This window comes from Homalodisca vitripennis, chromosome 3 (genome assembly GCF_021130785.1).
Source record: "Homalodisca vitripennis isolate AUS2020 chromosome 3, UT_GWSS_2.1, whole genome shotgun sequence".
Classification (NCBI taxonomy): domain Eukaryota; kingdom Metazoa; phylum Arthropoda; class Insecta; order Hemiptera; family Cicadellidae; genus Homalodisca; species Homalodisca vitripennis.
This window is the reverse complement of record NC_060209.1, coordinates 123,857,160-123,881,643: the sequence shown is the minus strand read 5'-3', so window position 1 is coordinate 123,881,643 and position 24,484 is coordinate 123,857,160. Positions and strand designations below refer to the sequence as shown.

The 24,484-nt window shown below is 30.6% G+C and overlaps 2 protein-coding genes across 6 annotated transcripts in view; one reads left to right on the top strand and one right to left on the bottom strand.

The window, feature by feature from the left end:
- Positions 1 to 2,301, top strand: part of LOC124357490 (gamma-tubulin complex component 2-like) — a 108,024-nt gene extending 105,723 nt beyond the window's left edge. For both annotated transcript variants that reach the window (XM_046809334.1, XM_046809333.1), the window contains 2 exons: positions 973 to 1,136; positions 2,091 to 2,301. In XM_046809334.1, the coding sequence (XP_046665290.1) occupies positions 973 to 1,136; positions 2,091 to 2,175 (249 nt within the window). In that variant the 3' untranslated portion in view covers positions 2,176 to 2,301. The remainder of the gene's footprint in view (positions 1 to 972; positions 1,137 to 2,090) is intronic.
- A 2,579-nt stretch (positions 2,302 to 4,880) lies between these two features.
- Positions 4,881 to 24,272, bottom strand: LOC124357487 (alpha-N-acetylgalactosaminidase-like). 4 transcript variants are annotated; one of them, XM_046809329.1, is made up of 9 exons: positions 24,038 to 24,272; positions 21,087 to 21,257; positions 18,506 to 18,680; positions 14,512 to 14,781; positions 11,261 to 11,422; positions 8,132 to 8,329; positions 7,057 to 7,221; positions 5,726 to 5,801; positions 4,881 to 5,012 (listed from the first exon to the last, which is right to left on the bottom strand). In XM_046809329.1, the coding sequence occupies exons 2-9, from the start codon at positions 21,245 to 21,247 to the stop codon at positions 4,948 to 4,950; spliced, it is 1,272 nt and encodes a 423-aa protein (XP_046665285.1). In that variant the 5' UTR covers positions 21,248 to 21,257; positions 24,038 to 24,272; the 3' UTR covers positions 4,881 to 4,947. The 4 variants fall into 4 exon arrangements, with proteins under 4 accessions (XP_046665285.1, XP_046665284.1, XP_046665287.1 ...); XM_046809328.1 differs by having other exon boundaries at positions 24,112 to 24,272; XM_046809331.1 differs by having other exon boundaries at positions 24,154 to 24,270.
- Between the last annotated feature and the right edge of the window lie 212 nt (positions 24,273 to 24,484).

The window sequence follows — 24,484 nt, the reverse complement described above, 5'->3', positions numbered from 1 at the left end:
TTCATAGGCCATAACGGTTTTGGCACTTTTTCTCACTTTAGTCACAGTTTTTTTTCCGCCACAAACAGTTCCTTCATTGCTAAGGTTCTCGTCGTCGGACTGCTCAACTTCAGCTAGGGTTTTCGTCGCTGATGTTGTAGGATTGCTTGATGTTCCAATAGAAATACTCCCTGGTACTTTAGAAAATACAGGGTTGTTTCCTTGACTTAAAAAATCATGAAATTCGGTTTCCCATGATTTCATCTTTATTGGCTTGTTCCCAGTTTGTTTTTTGTCTGTTTTTATTTTGATATTCGACTTCATATTACTCAACAGCTTATTTAGTTGAACAACTGTTACAACTTTCCCTGTAGCTGATGAGTAATCCTCACTGACAATTTTCCAGGCATCTTTTTTGGCCTTAACAGCAGATGGAGTTTTGCATTTTTCAATTATTACTGGGTGTTGAGTCACCAGTTTGACAAACAAAGCCCTGTCTAAATATTTATCGTCACCAACATCTTCGTCGCTGGATGACATGACTGCTGTGATGGTAACTAATTTCCAATCAAACAGTCGAACAGTCGAAATAATTATCCTGAACACAAAGCGAACTACAAGCGAACTGACTAGTGAGTAGTGACAAGAGACAAGACTGCATCGAAAACGGAGCGGCGCGGCGCGGCGCTGCGGCGGAGGAGAGAGGAGGGGGGAACAAGTCACAACATGAAACCTAGTTGTTGCTAGGCTTAGCAAGTGCTATGCCTAGCAGTTGCTCAAGTTTTTCCGGTTACTTCTTAAACTAGGGTAGATGTTTCTACCTAGACCTAGCATTTGTTTATTCACTCCGATTTGAGGAAGAGCTAGGACTAGGGGCTAGGTGCTAACCAGTAGATTCTAGGTTTTATTCACTCCACCCATTGTTTGTTTTTACCTAAACTTGGATTGATGATAAAACTCAGCTTACTCTAATCCTAAATAAATCTGTTTCAGTCAATCGATGGTGTTGACAGTAAGGCTTCTGAGAACCAAAGCTTTGAAGACAATATCAAGAGACTCGATACCAAGTTTACCTCCTATCTTATAACACTCCTGACAACAATATCTAGTCTGGGCCAGGAAGAGTCAGTAGAAAAACTGCGCAATATTCTCTACAGGTATTTCATTAATTAATTAATCATAATAAACTCAATTTAATTAATAGGAACTAACATTTAGATATGTAACACATACACATAAAGTGTGTGTAATACACCATTGTGTCGAATGGAACATTGAATTATTTCAAACTGTTTACTTAAATTTTCGTAAAACTGTTTAAAAATACTACAATTTTCCAAAAAAATTACTTTTTTCTCTCAATACATTTACAATTATTTGTGAGATGTTAAACTTTCCCTGATTATTTCATTTCATATAAAATCTAAGTTTTATATGAGAGCATAATTCACTGGCTTGATATAACACTGGAAACATTCCTATTGTAAGACTATTACTTATAAAAGAGTGAGACTAGTATCTATATTTAAGACGTTAGAGATCACACCCACGGCTGTTTGCCACAAAGTTTGGAGTTTAGTAATAGTTTTGTGGTTAATAAATTAGCAGCTTGAGAGCTAGTTTTATCGTTTCTCATGTATTTCTTCACGTGACCTTGACATATGTTAGCCTTTTGCTCACTTTTTTTGCAATCAGTTTGACAAACATCACTCACTTTTAATCAGTCAAAGTAACATTTTGCACGTTTTTTTTTTAATACTAATTTTCTTTTGAAGCATAAGCAAATTTTAAATTTACATGCTTAAAAAAGATACATCCAGCAGTTCTTTCACGCGAAATCTTCCGCATAGCATAAATTTTCATCCTATTCAGTAGTATGTTGGTTATGACAAAGTTTTATATGCAGATTATTTAAATTAGTATAAGAGACAATAACCATTTAAATTAATCTCAGTATTTTTAAGAACATTTCCTATGTAATAATATAAAATTAAGTGAGAACAAATTGCATTTGCATAACCTCTAGAAAGTTGGTGTGATCTCTCACGTCTTAATACTGACTTTAAATTGAGTTTCATATATTTAGCAACTATTGTCTAATTTTTTTACAGGGAAAACTTCAATGGTTTCTACACAGAAAAGATAGAAAGAGATCAACGAGGAAACGATACTGTAACTTCAAGTATTTCAGGTTGATTGTAATACAATCTCCTTTTACTGTATTGTGTTATGTACAATAGAATATTTTTTATTCCCTCTACCAATAGAATACCTATTATTAACGTTGTATTTTCTGGATTAAAACTGTTAACATTTAAATAATTCATTATTCCTGAAACCAGACCATCCATAAGATTATTATAATGTGTGTACATAATAGTCTGTAAGTAAACTTTCTCTTGAAACTCATTGTAATTTATGATTGTTCAGAAATAATGGTATTGTAACTAATGAGGTAGCAGCAATATCTCAGATATTTCCAGCTGGGACAATAGGAAAGTCTAGTTTTTCATGTTTGTTACAAGTATAAATTAAAATTGAGTGCTACAGTAGAACCCCTCATATCCGGCCACCACGGGACCAGGCCCCTGGCCGGATAACGATTCGGCCGGATAAACCAACCTACAGTACATACAACACTTGACAAAACAAAACAATTGTACTGTACTGTACTAACCGCACTGTAAATAATCAACAAACTGTTTACAGGTTAAACCTACTAGCTCAACTGAGGACAACACAGGAAAATGTTAACAAATAGATACACCAAAATAACGCACGAGTCGTGGGAGACTAGTGCGTGCAACTGCGCGTCTACAAGCCGTGGTAAATAAATTTCGATATTGGCTTCCGGGAAGTGGCCGGATAAACCGAGGTGCGGTAAAAACCGAGGCCGGATATGAGGGGTTCTACTGTATAATGAAAATAATCAACAAATGGTTAGTTTTCTATGTTAACTTTACTACTGGAAGTGATTGGTTATCCGTTATTTCGATATCCAAATTAGTGATGGATTTTTCCAAAGAGCCTAAAAGGTTCTCAGTCACATCATACTATCCTATATTTGTTTTATCGATATATTTTTTCCCATTTGTAAAGGTCACAAGTTTTAGGGAGGTTCAAAGTAACAAGGTATTTTTAACAATGCTGATTATGGGTACTTTATAAAATGACTAGGTTGTAAAGAATGTAACCAAAATATTATAAACCAAAAATTCTCCAGATTACTACAACTAAATGCGAGGATGGAGATATGAGATTCTCCCATTAACAATTGCAGATTTAGAGGTGTTTTAGAAAGGATACATAAAAGTTCTGTCAAAAACTTCCCCAGTTCCCTGCTGTAACCTTGGGAAGAAAAAATGTCTCCTGAATACTCTCCTGTTGGAGGCAAAACCTGGTACAGTGAGATAAGATGGGCTACAGAGATAATTGCTTCTCAGAGATGATTCTTGACAACTTGCTGTTCAATAAAGGTTTACAATAATGATTGTAGGTTTTTATCTCTTGAGCCTAATGTAGCAAATGGAAGTATTTGCAGTGATGGGGATTTTGGGAGGGTTTTATAAAGTCCAGGTCTGTATTTTGGAAAATCCTACATTAACCGAGCGACTGGTGGTTTTGAAAACTGACTTTTGGTAGAACACAAGTATAATATTTATTCATAGAATAAATCAAGTTTATTCCAGCAGTGACTAACAAGCCATTTACAAATTTAGAGTGTTGTAAATTGACTAGCTACCTTTACTAGTAGCGTAGTCAGTAATATAAATATTACATGATTATAATTCTGTAAAGAGTCGAGCTTATAAGAAGATAACATAAAATAATGAACCTCTAATTGTAGTGTTTATAATCAATTTAATTATCCATTTTAAAATTAAATAAGTTTTTATTAATCAAATTATTGATGTTCAATAAAAAATATGGAATGCTGATTTAAAGGCATTATAAGTGATTTATTTTCCCAGCGAGTGAAATCATTTCTATGTAATTTGACTGGTATAATGGAATAAATCTACTTTTATAAAACAGAATATTACAGCAGTTGAAACTACAGGTGAGTCTTACATACCTAATATAAAGTGTATTACACTACATAAACAGTAAACATCATTATATGACACAGACAATGTGATGCTAATTATTGTTCAAATTTGACTAACACACCTAATCTCATAAATGACAATTAACTTCTGATATTTTTCATTATGATACATAAAAATGAACACAGAATCCACACTGATCTACCACATATGACACAACAATGAGGGGTAATTAACAAAGAATCATAAAAGGGATCTTCACACTCTGTATATTATATTCCTCACAAATGTGTGTGTGATTTTATTTATAGTTACTCAGTTGGCACTACATTAAAAGTACAGAATAAAAAGTTAGTTTTTGTAAATATGTATATACTACATTTTGAATGCATTAAAAATTGCTTTATCACTAACAACAGAGTTGTCCTTCAAATGATTTTGGTATTATTTATAAAAATGTTATTATTTTGAATTATTTTCAATCTACACATTTAGGTAAGCCAAAGAAAATCAAAAACAAATAATAGCTCAAATGTTTATCAAATAATATAAAATTTACCACAAGAGTGGAATCTTGAAAGATTGATGATGTTATTTCAGACCCATTATTCTTATTATTACAGTATTTATGAGGATATCTATACAAGTTTTATAAGACTGTTATATAGCCAGACACAGCACGACCATCCATAATGTTTGTAGCTTGTTAGGGAATTGTGCTTCTTGTTGCTCGGTCATGGTACTAATCTAAAGGGAATATTTTTAATATCAAGAATTTCAATCTTTATTACTTGTCACTTGCAGGCGGAAAATATAAAATACATAGAATACTGATATGAAAAAAAAAACAACACGACAATTATAAAATTAATATAATATAACAAAAACATTACATCAAATGTCAAATCAGACCGCCAGATTATCAACTAGAATTGACAGGCTTCTTTGTAGATTCAGACACAACTTCCATCAGCAAAAACACCACTCCTGCAATCACAATTGATATTTCAGCATAGTTGCATCTTTCTATTTAATTATTGATAAATTATTCTATTATTTTAAAAGTACACTTCCTCATCTAGTTAAAAAGACATGCTTTTTTAGTTAAAAATACTAATTGGTAAGTAAGCAATAGTAATAGGCTAGCACATGCATAGCTTTGTTGTACGCTCCAAGCTTGAAATTGTTTACGTGTTTTAGTATAAATGTACTGTCATGAGAGTTTAAAACACAGTACACGCATCAGAATATAATACAAAACACAAACTGAAATGCATGAACTATACATGAATAACAGGTCAACCTTTTACATCATAAATAAATTAAATACAAATCATGTTGCTAATTTTAAGATGCTGTAGTAGAATTTATATGAAAGTGAAATCTTAGAATCTTTCATTAACAGTGGTTTTGTGGTACAATTCATTGAAAACGATTATTTGAAACAAACCCTTTAGAAGCCCAGCTCATTATAACTTTATCAGAAGATGAAAGATTAATTGTAAGTGTAAGCCTGAGTCCTCTCATGCTGGTAGCTTTTGGCTCAATGATGTCCCGAAGACATTTAAGTAATGAATAACTGTTCAGTAAAGTTACTTTTTAATGTTTGTTACACTTATATATGAAGCTAAACTTCACAAACATGATATTACCCTAGATAAATATTACTTTACTACTTAACTACAAAATACTTCACTCACCACTAGGTTTGACTCGTACGTTTAACAGGGAATTTGGAACCATTAGTTCTTGTTTGTAAGAATCGCTGAAAAGGTCCTGAAACAAAGTAAATATGACATAGAAATATATAATAGATTTTTATTCTTAATTATTTACTAGGAAACCATTTTTGGATCCAAATACTTTATTGAGAACATATCTATATCAACTATTATTTAATTTCTTGTTTTTTAATCATATTTTTTTCTAATGACAATGTTATGTTTGTATTTGTATTTGAGTTGTATGATATCTGTATGAAAGTATCTAACCATGACTTTTGGCAAGAACACAAGATCCTCAGCAGCAACCACTTCCTTTAAAGTACTCCCTCCACAAGCCACTACTGTCATTCAACACTCCTCTCTTCCGGAAACATTCCTTGAACTAATTTCTTGGAATAGCGGCCTAAAATATTGCAAGATATCTATAAAAGATTTCTTATTGCATTTTGTTTGCAACACCTGTGTTAGTGTGTTGCATCCCTGATGGAAAGAACTACTTCTAATTGGGTGATTAAGGGTCAGTCAGATAAAGAATGTCCTATATCAGATATCCCATGTCACACTTTGCAGAACACACATGTGCCATGTGCATGGAAAGCAACTGCTTTTCATACATCCTTCAACTGCAGCATAATGTTTGCCAATATTTGTCGTAACATAACCCACAGCTGAGAGGTGAGAATTTTCCTTTCTTCAGTGAAATATCTACACACAAGGGTTACATGTTGTGGTCAGTACACAATGACCTGGCCTTTCTCATCCAGTGAAGATATCCTGACCTATCAGGAACAATCTTATTTGTAACCAAGCACAATATAACCTAAAGGCCTTCGATGAGACAAGAAATCCAACAGTCATCAGTGCCCTACTCCCATGTGAAAGCCCGGAGGGGCCATTCTGGTAATTCACCTCACCGCTACTTCTCTTCTTCTTTGCTAGGGAGCTCTGTGACAAAAGATCTGTCTATCAACTGCAAACAGATTGAAGGGATAACCATCTAAACGATCATAATTGTTGAACCAGTAACATTAAGAATACTTATAAGTCAAAAGCACTGATTTTTAATTACCATATTATTATTATTATGTGATTTTGTATGAACTAAAAAGTTTTAAAAATAAAATTGCCCATGTCAATGAAATTTTGAGTAAATAGAACTCCAAAGTATAGGTCTCTTAAATTGTATTTGATCAATTTGATAAATGAAGAATGAACAAACTAATCACAATGAAAAAAATGATTAATTAACTGCTGATAAAAAGTATTAATAATTATGGATTTGTCATTCAGTCAACAATGAGACTTACAGTGACAAGATAACCACTTGGATTGTGCAACCCCAAGGCATTCACTGTGATGTTGTAGGCATAAGGTGCCCCGTCGTATCTCCTACTCACAAATGCTGCAGCATACGAATAGTAGTTTTCATTCATTGGTGATATGGGTCTTAACCATACATGTATTTTCTTGTCCTGTAACAAGATATAATTTATTTAATTATAATAACTATATATGTAATATATAATACAAATAAGCTATGGAGATTTTGTTGTGAACTTTACTATACGCACTAAATACATGTACTTTTAATCACTGTTAAGGTTGAAACAATTTAGTGGAATGGAACAGTGGGTTTGTTATAAAGTTTTTTTTTCCTTAGAAGTTGTAGTTTATTCTCAATACTCCAGGACAATTAAAGATCTGGAATTTGAGATAAGAACCCCCACCTTTTACCCCTGGAGGGTATGGGTAGACTACCAAGTATAAACATGGCATAAAGGTATGTAGAGTTTAGTTTTTCTTGAGTGAGCTGTTGCAATATTAACAAGGAGTCTTTATATTTTTATTAACCCTGTATACACAAACCCAACTCATTTGATTCAATAGACCACTCCAGTATAACAGATTAAAATGTTATTTAGATTTAACTGAAAATTAATATCCTTTCAAAGTAGGGTTAGGCCTACTTTTATTTTCAACACAAGTCTAGAAGTCTTACCAATTACATAATTATTTTTGCTGTCATGGAGTTGGCTTTTTTAAGCCTGTAACTTTAAAGGTTTCCTGAAACGGAACTTACTTATGTAAACACCCTTGTCCAGAACTCAGATTTGAATGCGATTCCCACATGCCAGCATGAAAGCTTATCTTGAAAGAGGAGTATTCATCTGCATATTTTGAGTTAATTTTCTCAAGAACGACATCAGTGCATTCAAGATGTACTAAATAACTCTTGACATTAACTTTTGTTGTGGTCGGAATAAGTCGAGAGTTAAGCAATTACACACTAATGTATGACACTCAATATTAAGATAATAAAAATAAAAGCAAGAATTAAAATATAAATAGTCAAATAAAATATTGCAGGCACAGCTAACTTACAATAAGCACTCTTCGACCTTGAATGCCAAGGGGATCCTGATTGATGGCAATGACCCGTTGGTTCTGCAGGATGGTCTTGAACTCCGGGGAAATGTTGGCAAGATCTGTAGACATGATCAGTGGTGCAGCCAGGATAGACCATACAGCCATCTGAGTCTCTGCTTGGGACACACTCAGTCCAAAGTTGCCAATAAGCAGCTGGAACAGTCATTACATCTAATTTGTTAATACAGTACTATTACAACCCTACACTGATACGTAAATTATTTAACTGTCAAAAATGTTAGTTAAGCCGTTGAAAAGAAATTTTTGTTTGTTTAAATTCTATTAAGTCAATATCTGGTATCAATTAATTTTTACTAGAACATCATGTCTCGTTAAATACTTGTTACTAGATCATTCAATTCTTTTTGAACTAATTGACTAAGGTATGTTTAACTGATAGCTGTTATTATATCTTATTCATAACTTTTACATTGAATCTTACACAGCAGGAATAATTTAAGACAAGCAAATCGAATTTTATTTAATTTATTACACTATTACGAATATTAGATACGGATGGAAAACCTTTTAGGACCACAAAAACAATTTAATTTTTCTCAATGTTGCAACATTAAGTGAAAAATACTATTCCAAAAGTAAGTTTTTTGCCTACATTTGCAAGATAATTCATAATTTAATTGAGTTATACAAGATGAATCTTTGTATTTTCACTAAAATATGTTTACTTAAATATTTTACTATTTTTTGAGTTCAGTAAATATTTACTAATATAATAATACATATAATGTTTGTTATCATGAAGAAGTGAATATTCTACTCTGTACAAAGAGTTATAATCCCTAACAGATTATAGAACTCACCACTACACACCCACTTCCTTCCACAGCTGGTCACCACAACCCTATTATACCCACGGATCACCAGCAACTGGTACCATGGATCATACAAACTACATTTAGTGATTTTTGTAATGTATTGAAATAATTTTATGAAATTTATATCTTTATGACAAAATAAAGACAATGAGTCAAACCCTGTAACCCTCTGAGTGGTAAGGACCCTTCCCAGCCTAGCCATCACCTTATTTTCAATTGGAATTTATTATACTAAAATTATGACGGTAAAATAAGTTTGTGTTTAACCTCAGAAGACTATTAAAAACCAACTCCAAGCTGGTACAGGAATTGTGGGTGCCAGCAGTGCTGGCCATCGGACCACGAAGGGTTATTTTTTGTAAAATTATTTTAGGTACACATATTTTATTGAACAACAAGCTGATAATGTCCTTCTATTTCCAATATCATGCAAAATCATTTTCAGCAGAGGGGTAAATAAGAGAAATTTTGTTTCAACTCTTTGAGTGGTGTAGCTGATTTTCAAAGAAGTGTTCAATAACCACTTGACAGATTTTCATAATATTTTTGTTTGTTTTTGGCAATAGTCTAATAAAGAATATAATACATATTTTTTACGATAAAAATCAAATACAATATATTTTTCATATAAACTTTTGAGTTTCATTAAAAATTCTCCATATGTATTATCTTTTAGATTTTTATGAGCTAAACAGTGAAAAGCCTGAAATAATAAACAAAATTCATGTATAATATTAAATTATTGCACAATTAAGTAATGTCAACAATACGTCGTAAAACTTGTATGCACTTGGCAGCAGTAATGGAAACAATAAAACAACAAAAGCTCGTTGCTATGAAAACATCCAAATATCAATAGATATTACAGTGTAATTACAGTATTATATTAATACATGTAAATTGAATACTGCTTCAAGATTCTTTTATATCAAAACAATTACAGAATGAAGTAAACAGTACTACTAGCCATACGCATAACTCCCACCTGATGAATTCATCGGCTGACAGAACATAACAACATCATAGTTAATTATCATTCCAAAGAACCTAAATATGAATCATCAAGCTAATCTCATCTTGATCTTAAATAATTAGATATCAAGCAATAAATTTGAAATTATTGGGGAAAGAGAATATTCTAAGACAATAGAAATCATGTTACTATGAAATATTATCTTCAGCCTCACGATGACTCCAAATTCCCTTGTTGTGATTCTGGGCCTTAATTAGTTGTCTCCATTGAGTTCATAATACCCACTGGGTCTATGTATAAACTATTTTTATTCCAGAACATGTTCTAAGGTGTCAAAATATCATCTGCAGACAGTTACAAACAAACAAATTAAGCTAATTTAAGCAGTAAATATTATTAGGAGTCCCAAAAGAGTAACAACACAGTACCATTACAATACGGTTTGGTAAAGTAAATGAACTAATAAAATTCTTTGTACAGAAAAATTAACTTTTCAAAAATAGTTATAAAAATTATTCAGTTTTATTTATTATTTAATAAATTTACTATATTTTAGGAATTTTTACATCTATTACCCATTATTTAAATAAAATTGAAATTCAATTCATGAAAATTGTAACGATTAATAAATTAATGGTGCTGATATCATAACACTCATGAGAACGCATAAAAACTAAAATATTTTACGATTTAATTTATTTATTGTTACTTCTTTTTGAAACATTAATTTTAAAATTAACTTGCAAAAACAAACTTCATATACCTTGGCTTTTATTTGGTTTCAAATCAAGTAAGCTAAATATATATTATGGTTAATATCTTTTTGAAAGATTAACAACCACATAATTTTTAGGTGTACATATAATTCTATTTATTTTAAAGATTCTTCACAGTTAATTCAAGTGTATTGTTAAATATTTGAATGATGTGTGTATTTTTGGACTATGACAAGTAGAAATTTAATTTTTTTTTCAAATACTAAAACTATTTCAGAATTAAAAAATTAAGTTTAACCCTAAGAGCTTGAAAGGACTAGCATATTGACCATCATCTGTTTTGCTCCTATGGACACTCCAAGAATGGAATGATCCTCCCCAATCTTTTCTTGACAAGCTCAGTCACTGACAAATTGCTTTCCATTACCAGTCGGAATGAATTGATAAAGATTTAGTTTTATGTTTCAAAATCACGTAAATTGTACCTCTATCTTCAAAAATTTTTATTAAATTATTAAAATTATCTCTGTTATATAAAAATAAAACACAACAGAATTACCATGTCAGGATCATTCCAGTGGCCAGGTCCTGCATAGTCTGCAATGCTGTCCTGTTTCCGAGCAAAGTAATCCATGATGTCTGTCAGACTTGCCCAGGAATCATCAATGTCGTCATAGTTTCTCCACAAATTACAATATTCAACCAGAGCTGTAAAGTTTGGCTGTTGAAGAAAATTACTATATTAATACACAGAAGTTGAACTATAACTTTTACAGTTATAAATGTCAGATTGTGTAACTGGGCTGATTGGATATATCCCAGAGTTCAGTGAATGAGTGCCTCCCGATCACAGAAAGGGAATACTGCATTGTATACTGAACTGAATTATTTTTAAACAGAAAATATAAACTTACATAATCATATTAAAGAAGCATAAACTGAACAAGAATAAATATTTTTCATAACTCTATGTGGTAATGGGTTTTCGATACAGCTGTGAGATCTGCCAAAATCATCGTTTCTCTCGTAGCTAAGTCAGCTGATTTTCCTTCTCCCAAAAACTACTTTCCCTATGTAAGCATATTTTTCTCTGCATAAACAATGAGTGTGATTTCATTATTTGTTTTGACAGTCCTATGTTCAAACAGCTGATTTTAATACCAATTTATAACAATTATAAAATAGTGTTACGTTGCCTTACAGATGAATAATTTCTGGACTATGAAATATCAGATTATTTTTAAAGATTCTGTGTGATTCTTTTGCATTGTGATGAAAAGTATCATGAATATTTGTTTTGAAGGTTCTATTGCAGGACTCGGTAGCGTTTTTCACAATATTTTTATTTCGAGATTAGTAATGAAATGCACTATACTAGTTGTACTATTGTGTCAGTTTATATCAATGGATAAAGGTCAGTTGGTGTCCTGTCAGCATGGCTGTCAGCTTTGTTATCGAGTAGGGCAGTTGATACTAGAATATGGCAATCGGCTCTCAGTTAGGGCGTTTGGGCGTTCGAGTAGGCTAGGTTTTTTTTTAAACAGCAATACATTTGCTCCGTGTAGAATAGGTTTAAGATACAAGTATGAAAAGTTATATTAAAGGTTAGATAGGTTAACCCTTTGAACCCCAGGCGACGAAATATCGTCGCCGAGAAGATATGCGAAGATCCCCGCGGCGACGATGTATCGTCGCCAATGAAGTTGCGAGAATCCCCGGGCAACGTAATATCGTCGCCATGGTATATGCGTTTAATACATATTTATTTGAAATCGTAAAATACTTATTTTATGAGTATTAATACATATTTATATGTATTTTATTAAAATACTAATTTTTTTATTTATTTATTTACTAATTTATTTATTTAGGTAATATCAGTGATTTTTGTGTTGTACGCCTAGAGGTTTTTACAAGTCGCATACTTTTATATAAAAATTCAAAAAAAGTTTTTTTTTAGAGATATCAATATAATTTTTTTTGTACATACACAAAACTAAATTTAGAAAAATAAAATGTGGGTGCCCATGGTAAAAATATTTCTTATTTTTTAATTAAAAAATCTTAAAATCAATTTTTTTGCCTAAAAATCTATATACATATATTTTAAAATTATTTTAATGCTGTTAAACATTTTTTTATACTTCAGACTAATCTTTTTCTAAGGATACAATTTCATTCTGGACATTTTGGTGTGTAATATAAGACAATAGCATAAAAAATAGCAAAAGTATTAATTTTTTACAAACAGTATGCAAAACAGCTGTTTCTGCTCCGGGGATTCTCGGTAGTTCTTAGGTCAAATGATTTTGGTACGTTTTTTCCACCATCAATATTTTGGTCTGGGGTTCAAAGGGTTAAAATATGGATAAAGTAGGATAATACATAAATGGGACAGTTATTGATACATAAGTTTTTGTTATTTGTATAATTACAGTTTCTCTCCACATCTATACACAGATGGAACATTTCAAAACAACACTTAGGGGCCTTATTTCTGTACTGAAGTCACTGTTTCACACTAGATGGTCAGCTAGTTAAAAGATGTAAGGCAAGTCCAAACGCTCTTAATGAGTTATTTGATGCCATCTCTAGTTACCTGTACTTCAATTCATGTGAAAAGAAGTTTCAAAATTTTGAATCCACTTTTTAAAATATTTTGGAATTTATTCCTCACTAGATTGTTGCTTGTGGCACAAAGGCATAACAATGCATACGTTAGTAAGTCAGGTATTGTAAAATAAGAATGATCCAGAGGACAATTTAATTGAACAGTCAATATCATGCTTTTCTTCCACCATATCATTGTTTGGGGCTCATAGGGTTAGATGTTATAAATTAATACACTCAACCTTTGTAAAATACTTGTCTAGTTGATCAATACAACTTCAAAACGAGACTTAATATGAATTAATATGTACACCTATATAAGACTGGAATACAAACATTTTTAATGAAGTTACGTTTCACACAGTAATTTCACACTATTAAGATAAATTTTATGTGTGGTGAACAATGCAGCTACGGTATTTTGCTAAATGATATAACGGACTGTATACTATGTAATTTTTTATATCTTTGAAATATAACGAACAATTCATTCTTTTTTCCAAATCATTCAGAACACATGATATTAGTCACGTCTGTCAGTTTTTCATTATAATGACTAAAGAAATAAAGCAGTTGGTGGATATTTGTAACAACAATATAAAATGAGAAATCTATTATTGAAAACTGTAATGAAGTATGGAATAATGGATTGTTATCACTTAAATAATAAGCGTAAATAATTACCAATTAGTCCCCAATCACAGTTATATTATCTACACTAAAAATACTCTCGAAACCAGTGATATGATAAATTAATTTTTATAATATCTATGCCATGATGAATGTTTCCCTATACAATTTTTAAACAGTCAAATATTTACTTTAATACATTTTACATGTTTAATTTTGTACATCACTTAGTTAATAGATAATCACTAAAGTGACATTATATTATTGATGCTTATCTCTTTGTTTTAAAAAAAATATAGAGTAACTATATCAGTATCTCTCTCTAATAAAAATATCTAGTAACTATATTGTTTTCCAGAAAAAACTTTAACACGAACTTCAATTTTTTTAATGGTGTAACATGCTTTCCAAACACTATAATTATAAATAGAGTATATTGTGGTTACAGATTTAGTAAATAAAATTGATCCTGCTTGATTTACAACACATTAGTATGTTTAATTACAATTATAAGACGCGTTTTATAACTGACATTATAAAATTAGATTAAGTCAAAAATGTAGAACTTACAGCAATCCCTATCTCCTCTTGGTAAACTGGCCAGCTACAAGAGTAAACCATTGGGCGACCAGTTTTGTTAAGCTTTCTACCAAACCTTGGGTAACCTTCATCCATAGTTTTGGGATCTGCGTTACAACCATCAAGTTTTACATAGTCAACGTCCCAACTGGCGAATGTCTCTGCATCGGTCTCCATGTGCCCGATTATTCCCGGGTAGCCAGCACAAGTCTTAGTTCCATAATCCTCATAAATTCCAAATTTTAGTCCCTTGGAATGGATCTGCTCAATATCAAAACACAACGTAGTATTACTATACTGTCCACTTTAGGGAATTTTTTCTACCAAAGTATGATAATACATTGCTAAAAAAATTTAAAAATCCATTGTATTTATCATATTTTTGTTTATTAAAATGTTTAATACACACATTTTGTTACAAAATTTATATAGGAATTTGTACTAATGTCAGCCACATTAATTTTGGTAATTTAAAATGGGTATTGACAGGGTTTAAAATAATGATATTTTTATATAGAATCATATTACTTGAGGTTAAATAGTTGAATCAGTGTCAGGCAAGCGTATAAACTGACTATTTGCCTTAAAATAGTACCTTTCAGTTTCTTTATTATTTTGACTGAGGTGAAATTACTGTTACTTACACTTATTGACAGTTAGTTTTACATGTGTCAAACTAAAAGAATATAATCTGGAAAAATATCTTATATTAATAGTCCCACCAAAAATGTGTGTTTTATACTACACAAATTGGCTTTTGTTTCCTAGACTATGACACGATGAGACCCAACTAGTTTGTACTCATACAGCGTTTAACTGTTCTACAGTATTGTAACTGCCCAATGAAATTATAATTATTTCATATTTACGGATATATCAAATGCCCCTCCTTTGTGAAATATTATACAGACAAAGGAAATTCAATCCTAATATATTATCTAAGCAATCCTTACCCCTAAGCAAGATCTTGTCTTATTTATTAACAGATCTTTTAAGAAGAGCACTCTTTCAAAAATAGTTAAATTTTGCTGAGACACTTATTCAAAGGGTCACTAAGGAAGTATAGATAATTATAGCCTTGTATCATCAGTACTTCCATCTTTCTCGAAGGTATTTGAAAAGGTTGTATATAGGGTGAAGTAGACCACCCATCCGCGGTGTGTAGTGGCTAAACAAAGAACCTATTTCTATAGTTTTAACAAAATTCCCCATATTTCGACCCCAAAAAATTCAGAAAAAATAATTTTTAATATTAAAAATGGCACAGATCATTTTTTAAAGATTTTCAAATACAAAGGTTTAGGTTGATAGGTTGAGCCATTCCTCATTTGTCTACCTCTATTTACTAATAATTTTAGTTTCAATTTATTTAGCTTCTTATATACAGGGTGGTCCAAAATGTAAAAGTTGTACGGTTTCACAGTTTTTTATTGTTACCATGTTGACAATTTTAGCAAATCCAAATTTTTATCCAAGGTTACCAAAGAAATACTCTTCCTTAAAATATGTTAAAGTTGCCAAACAGTTGTGAAACAAGTTGAAATATCTTAAATTTTAACTATTTCTTAACATTCGAAATGTGTTTAAAAGTGACAAATATAATATATTTTCAGAAAGAGTATTTCTGTAATTTGTAGGAGATTCACATGTTTCCAAATAACTATTCTACATTATATAATTTATGAAAAACTTAAATCAATTATTTACTATAATTTTTTTGTACATGTTATGTAATATTATTGAATTATGGGACATCGCAAAAATAATTTTTTTTAATTCAAAAGAAATATATTAAATTAATGACGTTTTCGTCAATTAAGAAGTAATGTAAGCCCTTATTTAAAGATTTACAGATATTTAAAGTACCCTGTATTTACATTCTTAAATGTTTAATGTAAAGAAAAGTTTTTATTCCTTATGTAATGAACAAATTTATTAATCAAAATTTGGTAGAAGTTCAATTTAAAATACCCGAAACATTGTTTACAACTGTTAAAGAAATACTTCAGTAAATGGAAGAAAACTGTTCAACAGGCTGCCCAACTACTTAAAAGTAATAATTAAAAACTTTACTTCCATAGAAATTTTCTTTTAGAGAAAATGTATTATTCTGTTAACAAATTTCTAAAGTTTAGTTCAATTGGCAATGTCACTAGTTTTTTAGTTTTGTAAAAATGTAATGTGACATAAGAAATTAAATGCCACCTTTAAAGCACAGCTTCTCTGCTGGTTAACAGAGTTCCAGCTATGCCAATACACATAACACCACAAAACATATAAAGTTCGGAATTTAAATTAAGTACACAGTATTAAAAATTATTCAGATATTCAAAGATTATTTTACCTATTCTACTAAGTTTTTACTATTCTAAACAAAATTAGGTGGGACTTTTCCAGAAGACATACACACATTTATTGAAAGATTTATTGTTTAAGAAAAATATGATTTTTTAGAGTTATACACCTCTGGCCAGATCTTTCAAATCTTTGGCCACATGATTACCTTTAATTCTTGTAAAGTACCTTTGGTTACACAGTAATTCTATTTTATATGCTTTTTAATACTAAAGTAGCGTTTTAGTAATTTGTTTAAAATAAAAATGTTTCATTGTATATTTATATGCCTTTCCACCTTCTTGGAAGAAAATACATCATTTGTGGTTCAATTTCTCCACATTTTGTTTTGTCCCAATGTTTATAATAAAATATGTTGAGTGATTTTTCATTATCAATTCAACATTTTTTTTAAATGTATTTGCTGTTTGACAAGACATAGTGCTGTCCATATTTATCCCCTTTATTTTTTACTTCCAAATACTTCATAATCAGGCAAGTGGCAGTCAATTATTTAAAATCTTAACAGGGAGTCCATGCACTATGATTTTAAAGTTTGACTAAGTTTAAAGAATACATTTATACTTCAATACAGTCAGTAGTGCAAGTTTAAACTATATTAAAAAAGGGAACTCGGAACTATGATTATGTTTTCAATATGCATTTCTAAATGGTAAAGTAGTATAATCTTTAGTATATTAAAGTTTAATAAATTTCCAATAAAAAATATTTTGGTGCTAAATTCAAACTTGCAATATTACTGACTGGATGCTAAAATCTACAAATCAAAACATGTTCTCTGCAGAAATAGCATATAACAGGCATATACAGGGGAGATGAGGGGATGATAGACAAACTTTAACCAGTTTGATGGATACAATAACAAATCTCTCATGGAAATGCTTTAGCAAACAACTTGAAAATTAAATTAAATTGTACAATTCATGCATTTTCAAACTGTTAAACTTCAAATAAGAACGTAAATACTGGTTTAGGAGTGATAAATTTGCAATAGTTACTTCTAGACAATACTAAATTGTGACAAAAACTACTGATGCTTTGATTGGTACATAGGTATGTGGGTTCAAGCACTGAGTTGTGATAAGTCTATGCTGAATTTTACTAATAAACATTAACCTTTGTACATTTAATTATTCTACCATAACTCCTTTTATTAACCTTATTAATATAAATATGAAAATCTCTCTAAAAAAATTATACTTAAATTTAAATCTGGCAAATATTATTGCCTGCCCAGTTAATACATCTAGTAAGCTTTAGGCTTAGTAATATGGACTACAACTGGAATTCTATTCAGTATTCCCAGAGAGATATGCCTTTCATATAAGATTAGAAATATTAATATGTTACTTCATTCAGATTATTCGTAGTAGCACGGTAAATCAAAATTTTTGCATAATCAAATGAATTTATTATCATCACCCACCTTTAATACATAATATTAAAAATAGATAAGAATGATCTACTCCTCACCATCTGTAAAATAGGTTTGGGCCTTTCCTAAACTCAAATTCTACATACAACCCCATAAGGATATGGAATATTAGTTCTACAATGAACCATTATTTCTATTAAATTGTTAAATATGGTATATAAGATTTATATCTAGGATAAAACTATATCATCTTACATAATCAGCTAAGGCTTTTATGCCTGATGGGAAACGATCAGGATCAGGTTGAAGTCTTCCATTTTCATCACGAGTTTTAGCTAGCCAGCAATCATCAATAATAACATATTCATAGCCAGCTTCTGCATAGCCTTCAGATACCATCAAATCACTCACATTACGAAACAGCCACTCACTGAAAAAATTTATTACAAGCAAAAAAGGATGATTTGCATTTGGATGATTTATTTATGAAGTAAAATTTAATAAATTTAATAATTTAAGTTGCCTCAATAATAATAATAATTAGAAACATTGACATTTGATTATTTTTAAACCCCTATTGAGACTAAAAAAAACTTGAATAGAAACAGTTTATACTTTATAAAAAAATTGTATATATATATATATATATATATATATATATATATATATATATATATATATATATATTTATATTTATATATAAATATATATATATATATATATATATATATAATCATATGGCATCTCTATCACATGACATAACGCTTTATTGGGAATATTAACTGTTTAATTACGTCTGTAGCCTTTGTAAGACGCATGGTCAAATTTGGAACATACCGCCAACAACCTCATATTGTATACTCAAGGTAGTATTAGGACTAAACTTCCCGAATTGGATTTAACTCTTATCAATCTCATGATGGGATTTGGAGCACACTATGCACTGTGATAGAAAGATGGGGAATAGGATTCTTTCTCTTTGTTCTTTCAGTCCATCAAGTTGCAAAGTGTCGATCTATTTAACAATTAGTTCCAACATACAATGAATATGATTGTAATAATATTATGGAAAGAAATGATATATCACAAAAACTAAATTATTGTAATCATTTTATGAAACTGTACTGGGTTGGTTTAGTGCAGATGTTTGCATATTGATTTGTTTCTCTGTTTACAGAAAACATTATGTCAAGAAACAAGTGTACAAGACTCTTGGTTTCTTCTGAACTGTTAAGAAAGTAGAATTTTGTTTTTCATTGGCCTCCCTGGCTTTGAATATTGTACTGTCTCCAAATAGATACAAAACATAATTCTCAATGCTGCTTTTAACAAATAGCACACATGAAAATTACTGAGGTATTGGTTGCAATACTAACCAAAATGATTTATACAGTCAATTTCAGATTTGCGTAATGAATTCACATAGCAATTATCAACTCTTTATGTGTTTTACATAGAACCATTCTTCAGACCATTTTTAGATAGAACTAATGTCAGCCACAGGAATGTAATGGTTAATGGTGTCCACAGGAATAATGATGTCCCACATTATGCATATGTTTTCTGAATGGCATAACACTTCTGAGATAAGTAATGGTCAATGTAAGATATTTTCAATTCCTGATGCACTTTAGAATAATTGGACTACAAGTATAAATGACAGTCTTTCGGGGGTTTGGAGTTGGGGAATGAAACAGTTTGTATAGCACCAGTAAAATAACTTGCATTTCTATCCAGTATTCCATGATAATTGATTAATTTGCTCCAAATATTTCAATAGCATTTTAACTATTTTATCCCAGTGGGAAGAAATCTTAAAGTCTGAGTCCATAGCTTCTTAGTGAGCACACTTATAACGTAACATGATGAAGCTTTAATAATACTGAAACAGAAATACTGTAGGCATATTAGAGGTATATGTTATTTCAGAGTGTATAAAAAAGTAACAATTCTATACAGCAGCTTTAGCATGTTTGCATTAATTTCATGTTGCACAAACATCTAAACTATCACATCTATAATATTTAAGATTATGTCACTAAAATCCCTAGAAGAAATATTTTCCTGCTCCATGATCCACCCAGCTCCCTGTCCTTGATGGTACATTTGGTGTTGTTCTTGGAAAGTTTGAATATCTAAACCTGATACAATACAGCGTAAAGCCTTGTTTTCCAATCTCTGTTCGCTATTTAATCTCTGTTCACTTGGTTCAGTCTAGGAATTACATTAATGTATATATACTTTATCAGTGTGAATCCCTGATCAATGCAAAATGGACTTACGATGGCCCTTAAGAAACCTGAACTTACTGCTTGGTGCATTGCTTTAGGGTTCCGTTTGCAATGATCACGGGCTCGCTGCACTCATTTATTTATTTCTCAAAATATTGTCAAGGTGTTATTGGTTCATTGAACCATGTTAGTGCCAGGTATGTATGTTTTTATTTCTTCAGCTACTGTAAAATGTTGTGCTATAATTTAAAAGGAAGCCAATTTAATGTACCTTGCATGCACATATTTGCATTATTAAAATACACAAAATGGTTTGAATTTGTTGCTACCCGCCATCTATGTTAAATGTATTATCCATACTGAAATGTATTATTAAAATATTATTGTCATTGCTGTTTGCAGTTATACCAAAACCTCTCAAAACGCTATGCATTTTCCGTTTCTGTGGGACCTCTGACATCTATATATATTTCAAACTTTTTAAATTTTTTTCTATAAAAACCCAACTTGGATCATTAAATACATTTAAAAGTGAAAAATAGCCAAACCTGTCCAGCTGTTCCCAAACAATATGCTTACAAACAGAACACTAATTAAGGACTTACCTGATACACTCGTCAGGATATAAGTCACAATCCGTAATGCATCGATAACGTTCCCACGATAGCCAGCCCATCGGTGGTGTGAGTGCCAATCCGTTGTTAAGACATTCAACTAATTTAAGAGATGTCATAACAATGAAGGCGCCTACATACCATGTCGCCATGTTTGATTATCTGAAACAAATTTAAGTTTTAATATGCTACAATTTATACACTTAAAATCCAATTACAAATATTTATTTCTTTGAGAATATTTGTTTTTAAGAACATATTTTTAGATTTATCAAACCTTAAGAACCCATTGTTATAATGCTAGTTGATCACTGACTAGTCATACAAAGTGGAAGAGTATTTATTCATACAATGCAATTAATGTCATGTGATCATTATTAAACAACAACCCTCTTGAAGCCATGAAAGCTGATGAAATAATGTCCAAGTTTTAAAAAACATATGAACTATTTTCATAAAAGTAATCCAGTCATTCTAATCACTTATTAAACAAACACATTGGTGGATTGAATGTGAAATCTTTATTTAGATTTACATTATAAATATTTAAAAATTTTATTTTTCTTAATTGAGATTTTAAAATGCAGAATTTATATGCTTCTTAGAATGTGTTAAATTACAAATTTATTTTAAATTTGAATTATACAATGATGTATTAATAGGATTATAGATATTTGCCATTGTTATATGTTACAATGATTAACTCACCACCATTTAACTTGTACAATTATTTTAGTCATTATTTTTTAACAGGGTCCATCCTATAGACTCGATGGCTAACATTTCCTCTGTCCTTTCAATTCTTATATCTTTGTAATTGTTTTACGCCTTAAGAACAATATATTTATATTATAGAATTAATACTGTGCTGTATATTATGACTTGAACTGGTATGTTGTCTGAATTCTAGATTTTCTTGATGAATGTCTAACAGAGATAAAGTTTTTAATAATGTAACCACGAAACACATATGAAATTAAATGAAATTTTATGTCTTTATTTAAGAGCTGGAGTTAGAGCTATTTAGCCCTCTCTACCACTCAACCTCACATAATATACAGATAATATGTATATATGAATGGCCAGTTCATTATGACATTGAAGTAGTTGAAAATATATTTATGTTTTATGGCTCAATCACATTAATTGGTAATGGACTTCTTTTCCTCAATGTTAAGTGTTTAAGAAGAATTTAAATCAAATACAGTATGATGAAGAAACTGGTAAATTGTCAGTGATTAGGTGTTTTCTAATACAATTTGACATATCACAAGCCAAATTTTGTAGTTATGGAACAGTTTTACTCCTTTATTTACATTTTAAAGAAGTTAGTTTTACTAAAAAGCAGATTTAATTCCTATTATTATTAATAAATACATTTTATTGTTCCAACCGAAAATGTGGTTGTTGAAATCTACCCCATGCAATAGTTCAAAAATTTGTTTTTAATGCAGTCAGGTGATACTTATGAAAATTCTGAAATAAATATAGGAGTACTAAAATATAACATTTGATATAAAAAATTTTTTCAGTAATATATGTCAGTTTAACAAATTAAAAAACCGTTATTCAAAAAGTGGTCAAACGTACCTTTCTCTCCCTTACGTCAAACCACAGGTCGTATAACAGGCTACACTGAGGTTCAATGCAAAATTTCACGTCTTAAATATCATTTAATTATTGACAGAACAACAGACGATCATACAGAACACAAATTTTTACATCGACCGGCAAACAAAAGAGAAATTGTTTGAGCCTACTGAGTACCTTAACGACGCTCAGCAAAATTCCATACTTGGACTTGCACCATCATTGAACTCATTCTTGACTATGTTGAAATAAAGTTTCAGGCAAAATATCAAATCTGTAGATGAATAATTTCACAAGATACCTAGCCACATGATTAATTTACTTTTTTTTAAATATCAGTGTTTAAATAACAAGTTTATACATCAAATATCATAGATGATATTGTATGTGATGAGAAAGTTATGCTACATATGTTACATATTAGTGTCTTACTGTACTGAGTTTGTATTTGATTACATTAGTTTGTTTGCAAATTAATTTATTTTGCTATTTTCTCATTGACATCATGGATACCCTTGACACTAATATAAGTTTTCACAAACAATCTGCCAAATCCCACAAACTGACATGCACTAAATCATCAAACTCAGTGTTCTTCATGTATAAATGAAGCTTCATGCACAACTTCAAGTCTGTAAGTTTGTTTGTTTTCAAAATATTGTGTGAACACACAGACAGATAGACATACAGAAATTAAACTTTTCAAGCCCTTCAAGTGATAGATACTATGGCTCAGTCAATAACATAAATACAAGATAACAGATATAATTTAACAGAAACATTAGCAGTGCAACATCAATAAGCAAATCATATGTTTAGCAAACTTCATTCCAGTATGTTTAAAAAAATGTTCATTTCACTTGTGCTCATTTTTTAAATCTTTGATCTGAATAATCATGAACTTATTAACAGTTTCAAACCCTATATATCTGCATATTCATTTTCTGTATAATTATTAATTGGCTTTATTTTGATATTATTATCAAGATAGGCATTAAACATTTATGATCTTTCAAACATGCAGTGAACACTTTTTTCATTTTTATCTAGTTGAGTAGTTTTTTTTTCAAAACTACATACATGTTTAGATTAATAGGCAATACTTAGAAATTGATAGCTGACTCCTATTGGCAAATATTAGGAGTTCCTGCTTTCATAATTTTAATCTTTAGGTCCCAACAAATCTTTTTGCTGAACAGGCCAGAAAATATAAAGATTTATCAATATTCCACATCAACCACATACTTCTTTTATTAAAGCATGGTTTAAAGTATTAATAAATTAGCCATAGATTTTAATTTCAATACCAATAAAATACTTATAGCGCATTTAATTCAATTTAATTAACTTACTGAAAACACAGTACTGCCTAATAAGTAGTTGGATTTACTATATGAGATAGCGTTTTACGTGCTAGTAAACTTACTGACGAATTATTGCCTATTTTAAATCAACAATGCCCACTAACAAGGAACTACCAGAGACACACTGGTAACAACCTCAACCGGTACGATCAAGGTACCAAATGCAGGTACTACTACCAACAAAAATTTGAACACCAGTATTCTCTACTATAGCTTCGACTTCTCCCACCTCCACCTTCACTCACGCTACACGTCGGCAATGACCGAAGTTAAATGAATGTGAACTCCCAATGAACTCTTCTGAAGAAAACAAGCTGTTTTTTTCTATTATACTCTATGAACATAACAACAACACCATAGAGTATAAAAGAAAAAAAGAGTGGACAGTAAATGTTGAAAGTCGGTGAAAATATTTAATTTTACCACACTTTTGGT

Excerpts from the sequence above, each read along its gene's own strand:
- LOC124357487 (XM_046809329.1), bottom strand. The coding sequence starts at position 21,247 with ATGGCGACATGGTATGTAGGCGCCTTCATTGTTATGACATCTCTTAAA. Across the intron at positions 14,782-18,505 it reads TAAAAGCCTTAGCTGATTAT|ATCCATTCCAAGGGACTAAA; the intron begins GTAAGATGATAT and ends GATATTGAGCAG. Across the intron at positions 11,423-14,511 it reads AAGAGGAGATAGGGATTGCT|CCAAACTTTACAGCTCTGGT; the intron begins GTAAGTTCTACA and ends TTTCTTCAACAG.